Source organism: Protomyctophum parallelum (assembly GCF_964188405.1).
Source record: "Protomyctophum parallelum genome assembly, chromosome: 2".
Classification (NCBI taxonomy): Eukaryota; Metazoa; Chordata; class Actinopteri; order Myctophiformes; family Myctophidae; genus Protomyctophum; species Protomyctophum parallelum.
In genome coordinates this window covers 9,135,177-9,148,062 of record NC_139699.1, presented here as the reverse complement: position 1 = coordinate 9,148,062, position 12,886 = coordinate 9,135,177, and the positions used below count along the sequence as shown (strand labels likewise).

Genomic DNA, 12,886 nt, shown 5'->3' with positions numbered 1-12,886 from the left:
ATCATCTAAGACTATAGCTTGTTGCTGGAAATGTAAAGATATTTTAAAATGTATTTTCGTGAACGGAAATAACAGCTTCCTTATTCAGCTCATGGGGGCTGTAGTTCCAAACTTTCTGTAACAGGAGTGAAACACAGTCAAATCCACAGTGTTCATTTAACTCGTTGAGTGTACAAATGTACTACCTAACCTGTCTAGTGTCAATATACATATCCTCAGTGTACAGCTGTAACCAAATGTACCCCTTGTAATGGTCCCCTTTTGCTACGTCTGTACACTCGGAGTCACAAATGGATAAATGAACACTGACGATAGGAAGATGTTAAGTGTTCTAGTGCTGCCTGTCGATGAACTGCAGGTCGATGGGCGTGGCGGGGCAGAGCAGGCCGTGGGTTCTGGCGCTGACGTCGGCCGCGGTGAGAGGAGACACGGCGATCTGGAACCTCTGGACGAGCTGAGAGAAAGACGACACACAGCTGGCAAATTACCACGCCGGGCATGACTCACTGTCATAAGCAACGTCCAACATGATCTATGATGATGCATTTGTTTGATGTTCCCTAGGCACCATGTCAAATTGCTGTTGGCTGAGTTGTACACGTACGAGTGTGTACATGACGTGTGTGTACATGAATGGCGTGCGTGCGTGCGTGTGCATGCGTGCGTGTGTGCTTCTCTACCCGTGTGAGTGCCAGGTGCATCTCCAGCTCTGCTATCCTCTTGCCGATACAGCTCCTGATGCCGTAGCCGAAGGGGATCGATCCAAAGTTATCCACGCGGTTGTTGTCCGTTCGGATCCAGCGATCCGGCCGGAATTCTTCAGCACCGTGGAAATTGTCCTCGTGCCGAGATGTGGAGTAGTGGCACAGAGCCAACTGAGTCTAACAGCGTGTGTGTGTGTGTGTGTGTGTGTGTGTGCGTGTGTGTGTGCGCACGTGTTGGGGGGCGGGGGGGGGGGGGGGGGGGGGTAGAGAGGGGGGGGGGAGAAACATGTGCATGAGTAATGCAGCATCATGTTACATTTGATGCCATTGTAATGGTTTTGGCAGAGTCGCAGGCTGTTTTATTTCCATGCCTGACTCATGACTATTATGTTGCCCAATGCCCAGTGGCACTGTTACTGTATCAGCCCTTACCCCTTTGGGGATGAAGTAATCACCCACTACCAAATCATCTTGGGTAATCCGTCCGTTGCCGGGGAGGACTGGAAAGAGCCTGCATGCTCCCAGGAAGAGGGCGAAGGTTCCGGACAAAGAGCGTTATTAAACAGCACATGTACTGTATATATACAGTACCATCACGCTGTGATTTGTGTGCAGAGAGAAGCAGAAGGTAACGGTGAGCGAGACATTCAGAAAAGCCCAAGCTCTGTTTTTTTTACGAATCAATCAAAAATGTTTCTAATGTTTTAAATCAAACAATCACACAAAGTGAGAGACGGAAAAAAGTATATACCTGAGCGTTTCTTTGACCAGGCCCCGGATGAGAGGCAGACGAGGGATATCGTCTGCCCCGGGGGCGGTTCCATGTCCGAGGGTACTTACCACCTCCTCGTAGATCTGCTGCTGGGCCTGAGGGTGACGCGCCAACAGGTAGCTGGCCCAGGACAGAGTGAAAGACGTCTGAGAGAGAGAGAGAGAGATAGGGTGGGCATGTCACAGAAAGAGGCGAGCGAAGCAGTGCGTTAGAGAAATGTACAGTTTGTGGCTGTTTGGGTTGAGGTGGGGAATTAAGAGCCAGAAATATCCAACATATATTGCGCAACATTTGGCTGTTTCTCTACAACTTGCATCTGATCTATTCCCATCATTGCTTCACCACTGATCTCAAAGTCTTCCTTCCTCTCTCAGACATTTCCTGATATCTTCTCATCTTCTACATATTCGCCTACATATTCCATCCCTACCATTCCTGTGATTCTTTTAACCAAACTATCTCTGTCTCATTGAGTCTCATTGACCTCCCCTACCATTCCTGTGATACTTTTAACCAAACTATCTCTGTCTCATTGAGTCTCACTGACCTCCCCATCTGTGCAGGTCAATCAGTATGTCATATGAAGGCATGAATTCTTCTGATGTCCTCACTTTAAACAAACAGAGTACGCAGCCAAGTCTAGATGGACTTTCTGTTTGATTAGAGTGCTTTAAACAAACATTACCAGGTGCCCCTCACTTCACACGGGTGTGATTTCTTTATGGGCATCTGTCACAGGGAGCCTTTGTGTCATTACTGAAACATCCCTTACTCTCACCAAATGGACCCCAGAGGACATCAGCTGAATCGTCTGCACACACACCACCCAGCCTAGCTCTGGTCCATAGCTCTAATGCATTGCATTTAGAGCTATGTAATGTTACTCTCAACTTCCGCCGCTCGCATGAATGCAGACCAGCCTCTCCTCTTTAGCGTAAATAAAAAGAACGTTTTTGCTACTCACCAAAGCAAAGGTGGGTCGTGTCATTAGAAAGCCTACTTTCCTTAGTGGGTGCACTCTGAGCCCCCCACCACCACACGTATAAACGGTACTTTATGGGCAAAAGGGGATTTTGTTTCCACCGGGACAAAAATACTTTTAGTTACTCCGCTGCGCCCTCTACTGCCCAGAGAACATAAACACGTGACGGTTCACCCTGCGTGTACTGTATAGACACGAGAGGCGTCTGTTGGATGAGGTCGCCACTCGCCAGTGAGGTCAGCCTTAGTCATATTTATCATGTCACGTTTCTGTCTCATATCTCGTCTGCATGTGAACCTACAGCGTGACACTGTCTCTGACTGTGTCGCCTTACCAAAGGAGTATACTGTCCCACACCACCCAGCCTGTTAGAGAACAGGCCGAGGGTCTTCTAGACTCTCTCTAGAGATCACAACAGCACGCATTCCCTTATCCTCTCCACGGTCGGTCCACCCAATCCCCCTCTAATCAATCCCAGCTGGCACATGATCCGGACAACACCTCGGACAAAAGCTGGAGAGGCCCTCGTATGATGGACTCACCCAAATACAGCTGTAGATAGCATCCCCCCGTCCCCGGTCCCCCCCTCCCTACATCTTCTCCTCTCTCACGCCCATCTCACACTCCTCCATACCCTGATTGCGACCGCTTCGCCCAACATTGTCCCACTCTCTCTCTCTTCTCTTCTCTTCTCTTCTCGCCTCCCCCTCCTCGCCCTCACCTCTGTGGAGCCTGTGCCCATAACTCTGGCTGTGGCTAACGGATCCTGACAGCTTCTGTGTGTAGCGAGTAAAGGCTAATGCACCCGAGGTCAGGTAATGCTCCGCTACAGCCAACCCCCTGTCAGGATGTGGCCGTTGTGACAAGTTCAACAAAAACACCACACATTAAGACACCGGCTTTCATCCCCACCACCACCCGGCTAAGACCCTAGCCCCCCCCCCACACACACACACACACACACACACTGAAATGTTAATTCACATTAACATGACAGCCCCCAATAGTACACACACACAGAACACACACATACGATACTGTATACCAGACCTGCATGCAAAACAGGGTTTTACTTCTTTATGAAGTACAAGCAAACTATCGTTTGTTCTGCAAATACATAATTGAGCAACAGTTCAGATTCACAAGGACATTTCTGACTATTAACCAACTTTACCCAACATTACCTAACATTATTTAACCCAGTCTGACGCACGCACGCACCTACGCACCCGCACACGCACACGCACGGACATCACAAGTCTCAAACAGATGTCTGCAGGACTCTGGTGTAGAACGAGACAAAAGCCCCCCTGTGTAGATCTAACGGACGGAGACAAAACGAGAAGAAACTGAATCTGAGTGAGAAACAAGTTTGCCAATGAATGGAATATGGGTGTAAACCCCCCTGGTTCACTGCTCTGACCCCACGCTGGCTGGCAGCACTGCAGGCTTAGATATGGCGCCAGGAACCCAACCTGGCAACACTGCAGGCTTAGATTATGGCGCCAGGAACGCAAGCCTTGAAACTCAACACTGACACTGACGCACTCACAGATACACACACACACACACACACACACACACACACACACACACACACACACACACACATGCCCACACGCACACACACTTCACAGCCCATCCGACATATTACACACATATTACACATGCACATGCCCACACACACACACAGACACACACACACACACACACTTCACAGCCCATCCGACATATTACACACATGCCCACACGCACACACACACATGCACATGCCCACACGCACACACACTTCACAGCCCATCCGACATATTACACACATATTACACACATGCACATGCCCCCACACACACACTGACACACACACGCACATGCCCACACACACACGCACACACCCTTCACAGCCCATCCGACATATTACACACATATTACACCTCCGCCACACATCCCACCATTGCACCGACCCACCTCCCTGCTCACACACACACACACACACACACACACACACACACACATGCGCGTACGTACCGTGTCGATTCCGGCCAACACCATCTCTGTCATGTTGGCATAGATCTCCTGTAGGCTCATCTCCTTGGAAACCAGCAAATGTGTCAGCATGCCCCCCTCCACCCGCTCTCCCCTCTCCAGCTGTGCCTTGATCTCGCCCAGCCTCTTATCAACGTGGACTTGGCCTGCATGGGAGAGAAGAAGAGGAGGACAGAGAATGAAAGGCTATAGGATGAATGGAGGGAGAAATAATGGAGAGGAAGTGAGGAATGGAGCTTGAGGAACTAAAGGAAGAGAGGTTAGAGGGAGGACAAGTTATGTAACATATAGGTAGCCTCTCACACACACACACACACACACACACACACACACACACACACCCACACATGGCCAGAACTCTGGCATAGGAGTGCACGTGCTACTATGCACGTTCCACATTCCATTCTGCTAATGGTGCAACCGTTTGGCCACAAAGAATTCAGACGACTAAAGAAACTAACGCGGTAAAATGCCTCAGTGTTCATTTACTGTAAGTGGTCCATTTGGTTACATTTGTACACTCTCAAGAGTTAAGAAATGGATACATAAACACTGAGGATTTCACTGTGATGGTTTTATCGTTCATAATCTAAAAATCACACCCATGTGAAGTGAGGGGCGCTCTAATCAATTATTGACCTTATACCAACCTTGAAACGTATACGTCACCAAGAATGGTGGTCCCTTATTGGCCAAGGGTTTCCACCGACATACCGACAGACATACCGACAGCCGGTTTGCTCAGACACATATGACGTAAATGCACCATTAATTGTCAACGGCCTTTAATGTTTGTGTTAAAACAGAATCTACACTATAGCTGTTTATAGGAGGGGCTTAGCCTCGATACCCAGGCTTTCATTTCGTCTGCGCGAAAGATGAAAGCCTGGAAAAAGCTGTGGGCTGAACCAGTCTAAAAGTGGGAGTCAACCCTTCCGGGTGGGCGTCGCTCTAAATGATGTGACGTAGCGCTGCACTAGGGGGGAGAGGAGGGGCCGGGGGTGACGGACAGATCGATGAGATCCAATCAGGGTGCGCGCATTTCTGAGGCGCGACCCGCCCCTCTAGACCAGAAATGTCTCTGCTTAGGTCAGGCTAGGAGGGGCTCAACAATGTACTCACGCAGATCTCAGAATCCAAATGGGACGCCGTACGGCACGTGGCTCTCATGTGGAATCTCAGGCCAGCCTGTGACTTCAGTCGTCTATGACATAGACTCTATGTTGTATCTATGACATAGACTCTATGTTGTATCTATGACATAGACTCTATGTTGTATCTATGACATAGACTCTATGTTGTATCTATGACATAGACTCTATGTTGTATCTATGACATAGACTCTATGTTGTATCTATGACATAGACTCTATGTTGTATCTATGACATAGACTCTATGTTGTATCTATGACATAGACTCTATGTTGTATCTATGACATAGACTCTATGTTGTATCTATGACATAGACTCTATGTTGTATCTATGGCATAGACTCTATGTTGTATCTATGACATAGACTCTATGTTGTATCTATGACATAGACTCTATGTTGTATCTATGACATAGACTCTATGTTGTATCTATGGCATTGACTCTATGTTGTATCTATGACATGGACTCTATGTTGTATCTATGACATAGACTCTATGTTGTATCTATGACATAGACTCTATGTTGTATCTATGGCATTGACTCTATGTTGTATCTATGGCATTGACTCTATGTTGTATCTATGACATAGACTCTATGTTGTATCTATGGCATTGACTCTATGTTGTATCTATGGCATTGACTCTATGTTGTATCTATGACATAGACTCTATGTTGTATCTATGGCATTGACTCTATGTTGTATCTATGGCATTGACTCTATGTTGTATCTATGACATAGACTCTATGTTGTATCTATGGCATTGACTCTATGTTGTATCTATGGCATAGACTCTATGTTGTATCTATGGCATAGACTCTATGTTGTATCTATGGCATAGACTCTATGTTGTATCTATGGCATAGACTCTATGTTGTATCTATGGCATAGACTCTATGTTGTATCTATGGCATTGACTCCGGAACTGGGCAAATGTTTCAGCCCAATTCAATGTTTCAGCCCAATTAAATGTTTCAGCCCACTTACTGACTTCCGTTATTGCGAATGCAGTGAGCGATTACTATAGAAGCCTGCTTAGCTCGTCTGTCTGTCTGTGTGTGTCACGCTGTAACACCGCCCGCCGCAGCTGTATCACACACGAACACACACAGTCACAAACACACACACACACACACACAAAAAAGAAGACTAAAAAAAAAACGTACAAAAAAAGTTAAAAAGAAAAAACGTAAAAGAAACTTTAAAGGAAAAACTTTTAAAAAACTTTACAAAAAACGTTTAAAAAAAAAGAAAATATAGAACTGAATTTTTTTTCTAATTGTTGTTATTGCAATTTACAATCTGCGTTCGCTTCCCGCGTCTGTGTGTCTTACTTGTTATGAATGAAATTGAAATATTTCAAAAGGTTTAAATCATGGGTGAAAAAGATTGGTGAAAGTATACTGAGTTAGCTAGTTTAGCTAATTGCTAAAGTGTGCACAAAAACATTGGCACAGATCGCTCTAGCAGTTTGCAAGATTAGCTACAGACAATCACACGCCAAGATCACTGATCTGATCACATTGTCATGTTCGACTCATTGATCTGGGACTGGGACCAACTCATTGATCTGGGACTGGGACCAACTCATTGAATATATAGTTGAACAACATTCGGAATGCAACAAACAAATTAATGCATAAGTCAAGAGCTGTCATTTGTTTCTCGGAATGCTACAGTTGGGCGGCTGTGGCTCAGGAGGTAGAGCAGGTCGTCCCTGGGTAGGCGGTTCGAATCCCGGCTCCTCCTCCTGTCCACATGTCAAAGTGTCCTTGGGCAAGACACTGAACCCTACATTGCCTCCAATGAGTCGGTCGGTGTGAGCTCGCCACCATTGGTGTGTGAATGTGGGAAGTGAGGACGCTGGCGTCGACTGTTCGCCGCTTCACCTCCCAATGTATGAATGAATGAATGAACCATTGTAAAGCGCTTTGAGCACTTGGAAAAGCGCTATAAAAATGCAATTCATTATTACAGTATGATATATTTATATTCGTCTGGCTCTATTACAAAAGCTGTGTTATTATAACTTCATTAAACACATCTCACATGCCTAGTCATGTACGTATATTTACATGTCAGCCATTGTATAAAGAAGGACTCTTAGTCTTTATAACTGCAAAACACTCACTAAACTTGAAGAGGCCATCCCAAGACGTACAGAATTCCTCCCATGGTTTAGGGATGAGGGGGCGTAGCCATTTTGGGATGGCCCCGGCATACATGGTGATCTTGAAGGAGCTGAACATGAGGTGCAGAGCACCGATGTAGTCCTGGGTGAGCTGGGGGACGTCGTTCATCAAACAGCCCAGCCGAGTCTCATACAAAATGGCTGCCATACCTGTGAAGAGGAAGGTTGATGTTCAGGCAGGTTCTCTGTACATTTGGGGGTGTTTGGGCAGCAAGTTCTACACCTCACCTAATATTTGACTATGAATAAAGAATTCCCATAAAGACGTGGAGAGGATATACAGGATTTATTTAGTGTAAAATATTATTCCACAGGGTTAATTGATCATTATATCAGTACTCAAACAGCACCAAGTGACAATATTTAGTGTGAAAATATTAGAATGTAAAACTAAACTATGCACAAAAACAAATTTCACCTATACTTTTTTACTTTAAAACTGTGATGTGACAATAAAGTTGATTCTGATATTAAATACCAAATGCAATCTTTTTTCTCATTCCCATTAACGTTCTCTATATACTGTACAGTATCTTTAGCCTTCTCACTGTTAATTTAACTCTGGAACCACTCTCAGAGTTACAGTGTAGCCTGCACATATATTATAATTGTAGTATTATTATCTTGTTATAATGTATTGTGTTTGTATTATGTTACACTAACATTTCACTGCTTGTACCTGTATGAGTAAGTACAAATAACACTCTTGATTCTTCTCGATTCTTGATTCCAAGTTTCTCTTTTCCTATCACGTGACAATATTTCCTGAGTGAGTTATTCAGCGACTGTGGCTCAGGAGGTAGAGCAGGTCGTCCAATGATCCATGGGTCGGCAGTTCGAATCCTGGCTCCTCCTGTCTACATGTCGAAGTGTCCTTGGGCAAGACACTGAACTCCAAATTGCTCCCGATGTGCTGGTTGGTGCCTTGCATGGCTTCTGTCGCAATCGGTGTATGAATGGGTGAATGTAATGCACAATCTATGTAAAGCGCCTTGGATAAAGGCGCTATATAAATGCACCATTTACCATTTACCATATACCTACCCTCCATAGCATATTTGAAGAAGAGGTCGGTAACGTTGAAGACGGTTGCACCGTCAGCCTCCTGGCTGCGTAGCATGCACACTCTCTTCACCAGGTCGTCCACGACGTTGTTCACATCGTCTGAGAACAGAGCCACGTCACGCGGACGCATGATGAGCTGTCTGAGCACGCTCCGCATCTTCAGCCAGTCTTCTGCCTCTCTGGAAAACAGGATATACAGTACAGGGCATCAGGTTTGATCGGGAACAGTTAAAGTTCTGAAAATATTGAACATGCGCTACAAAGCAGTAATTCTGGAAGAGGTTAATATGTTTTAAAGGGACCAGGCTTCGCTGCGCATGCATAAAGTGAATGGCAGATCGAGTGGCAAAGTGTCACGGTCTCAGACTTTGCTCATCTAGATGTTGTTTTTCTATGTTATGTTCTACTTGTTTTGATTCTATGTTCTGTTTATCTAGCTGTTACATGTCTATGTTCCTGTTCTAGTTGATTTGGTTCTATGTTCATGTCTTCCCCATGTGTTTCTCATGTGTAATCAGCCCTCCTGTGTATATTCGTCTTGTTCCCCAGTCGGTCCTTGTCGGTTCATTGTTTAGTGTCACTCTGCATTTGTGTTCTGTTCTGTTCACCTGTTTAAATAAAATACCCAACCGTGGGTTTTGATCACTACTCCTGCCTGGCTGTCCTGCATTTGGGTCCTCACCACCGCCACCACCACCAGATCGTGACAGAAAAGTGAGTTTAACGCAATCATATTGGACTTTTCTGTTTGGATGTAGGAGCTGTCAATCATATTGGACTTTTCTGTTTGGATGTATGAGCTGTCAAGGCCAGAAAGTAGCTTTTTGACACTCAGTAGGCGTTCCCGCATAACTACCTGGTTTGCTGATGATGTCACACGCATACTGTACCCTCTATAAACATCACTACGCACAGAACATTGGGCTTAAAATAATGTTTTTCTTTGAGACCTGTATGGAACCCTGATGTTGCCAACGCAATTCTCAGTGAGTAAAAGAGAGAGAGAGAGAAAGAGAGAGGGGGGATGAGAGATAAAGAAAGACAGACAGAGACAGAGAGACAGAGAGAGAGAGAGAGAGAGAATCTAATGAATCATTCCACCTTCCATTCTTAGTATTTTATTTTGGACACTAGGTCAGAGCTCAGAGGTCATAGGTGACTCACGCAGAGATGAGGCCAGTGGAACGGCCTCTCATATCTCTGTACTCCTTCCAGGACTCCATGTTGGCCCTCTGCGGAGCCACACCTTCTGCCCTCAGCACCTGAGCTATGAGGTCACGGTCTGCAATGGAAACCACCAGCTGAGGTCCGAAACGGGATTTGAAGATTTTCCCAAACTTCTGCGCGTGCTCCATCTGCAAAGCAACAACGGCAGTTATATTAACCCATTTAGGCCGGACGTCGAAATAAAATAAAAAGCTAATCTGAAAGAATATATATTCAAAGATTTGTGCCGCATTTTCACGACTTTTCAAAAAAATTGCAGATCTACAAGCTCGTAGCTTGTAGATCTGCTATTTTTCAATAGCTAAAGTATAACATAATGCTTACTTAAAACACCAAAAGGGGTTCCCGCCAAGAATGGGTTAAAACTACTAAACAAAAATGAATAAGTATAGTTAGTTGTACTATACAGATTCTTACGGGTATTCATTCAAACAAGATATTGCAGCAGGAACCTGTAAGATTACATTAGAGGGGAATTGTTGGGAATAGGGGTGCAGTATACTTAGTTTAGACAGTTTTTGGTTTAGACTAGTCATTGGTTAGACCAGTCATTAGTCCTACATCTCAAACCCTCACCATAAACCTAACCTCCCACGGGGCAGCACACCTAAACCCATGTCTAACCAATGACTATAGTCTAAACTATATGCACCCCGGGAAGAGGCATAAATCTGACTTTAAATACACACTGTTCATGATCCACTTACACAGCCTCAACTTAGCAGATTTATTTGTCCTACAGATGTAAGTGCACTTCAATGTAATAGGAATAACTCTTAAGGTAGTGGAGTAGATTTACGCATCACAAGGATGACATAATAAATCTATCACAGTTGTGTGTATATATATACACAACTACATTTGTGCCTTAAAGATATTCAATTACTCGTATAGAGCGAAGTTACATCTGTGAATAGTTTATTAATAGTAGGCCTATATGCTAAGCCAACCTGGCAAACTACTACTACTACTACCACTAGTAAAAATAATAATATAATATAAATATTGTGCGTGGCCAATTATTCATCATGCGTTTGAGGACTTTTCATAAATTCCCACTTCCATTGATCATAAACATGATCATTCTGTCACCATCAATATCATTGTGTAGAGAGAGAATGTGGCTGAGACAAAATGGCTCGACAGAAACTTCTATAAAGAAAGAAAGACATGGCATAATATTCATATAGCCAATGGTAGATATCTCTCTTTGGGTCAGTATAGTGCTCTAATGCGTCTAAAAGAGCAACGCATTAGAGCTATGGACCAGATATAGAGCTCTAAAGCCCAAACGACCTTAAAAACAGTTTTGGTGTGGTTTGGGATTAAGTTACTTATAATGAGATGGTACACGTGCAAATTTGAAATGTCCCCTTAATTTTCGCGTGGAAATGAATTAATGTCTACTAGTGTTAGACTGAATGGAAGTGTTGCTCTAGAATGGAATGAAGTTATTGCTAAATCAATGTGAATTAACAAACAAGCTAAGTTGGGGGTAACTGAGTGTCCCAATTTACTCCCAAGTCCCAAACGTGCGCTTTTACGCAACAGTCCGTGCCAATTACGCACTAAAATGCTGACGTGCATGGTGACGGTGCACTGGTCATCATCACACTATAAACTCTCTGTCAAGGGGAAGAGTATAGACTTTTCATTGATTGATTGAATAGCCTACTTTATTAACAGTTAGCAAACAGGAATAGGCTACTAACACCCTGGGTGGACAGGCAGATGGATTACCTGGATTTCGTGGATTCTGCTAAAACCATCTCGATAAAAGAACTCAACCAAGTTGCTAAAGGCACTGGGTCCAGGCATCTCCTTCAGCGACTTGATTCGCGTTGTCTCCGCCGGTGATGTGATCAACCTCTCCGGCAAAGTATCTTCTTCGACTGCTGACATTGGCAATGCCTCGCTGGCCACGGATTTGTGCAGAGCGCGCAAAGAAAGGGATATCTGTTTGAGTAGCATTTCGCTTTGAAGGCTCTTGCAGCATAAGCGCATATTATTCTGCAGGGCCATGATAGTATATTTCTTATATATATTTAGTGTTTTGCTTTAAAAATAAAAATAAGTTGTGATCAAATTCCACACAAATTCTTAAAGTTCCAAATGTTCTTCTCGTATGGGTGCATGTTCCCATCTGGCCTTAAATAGCAAATGGAATTTTGAATATGTAAAGAGTTGCTTGTGCAACCAAAGGAATGGATAAGGATTGGATGTCCGCTTCAAAAGGAGGAGGGATAACGTCTCTGTGTTTGGATGTGGGCGTATCCTATATACGGTTCATAATTCCTCCTTTGGGGAGGAACTCAAGGAAGCATGTGTCAAGTTGTTGACACATGCTTCCTTGAGTTTTGACACGTTGTTGACAACAACGTGTCAAAACGGTTCCATTACTATTTAATTGATTGGTGGAAGGGATGCAATTAAAGCCCCTTAATTGGAGGGACGCAAAGATCCCCTAGATATGAAATAAATTAAACTATATAAAGCAAACTGTATATAGGCCTATACAGGCTATAGTATCCACACATGAGAAAATCTGTGTGGGGAAGTGATTGGTCATCACTCACCCAACACCGCTGAAGTGCCCCTTGAGCAAGGCACTGAACCCCCAACTGCTCCCCCTGGAGCTGCTTAGTGGCCAACAGTATAAGACTGTGGTTGTACTGGTCAGCTCCCAGGTTTTAATGTGTGTGTGTGTGTGTGTGTGTGTGTGTGTGTGTGTGTGTGTGTGTGTGTGTGTGTGT

General features: G+C 44.5%; 1 protein-coding gene across 1 annotated transcript; it reads right to left on the bottom strand.

Moving 5' to 3' along the window:
• Window positions 1–331: 331 nt before the first annotated feature.
• On the bottom strand, window positions 332–12,104 carry cyp27c1 (cytochrome P450, family 27, subfamily C, polypeptide 1; the record flags this gene model as incomplete). Its single annotated transcript, XM_083791293.1, has 9 exons — window positions 332–454; window positions 681–881; window positions 1,137–1,215; window positions 1,456–1,622; window positions 4,484–4,647; window positions 7,782–7,991; window positions 8,886–9,085; window positions 10,071–10,261; window positions 11,874–12,104. 9 exons carry the CDS (start codon window positions 12,102–12,104, stop codon window positions 332–334), a joined length of 1,566 nt encoding a protein of 521 aa, XP_083647419.1.
• Window positions 12,105–12,886: the final 782 nt, after the last annotated feature.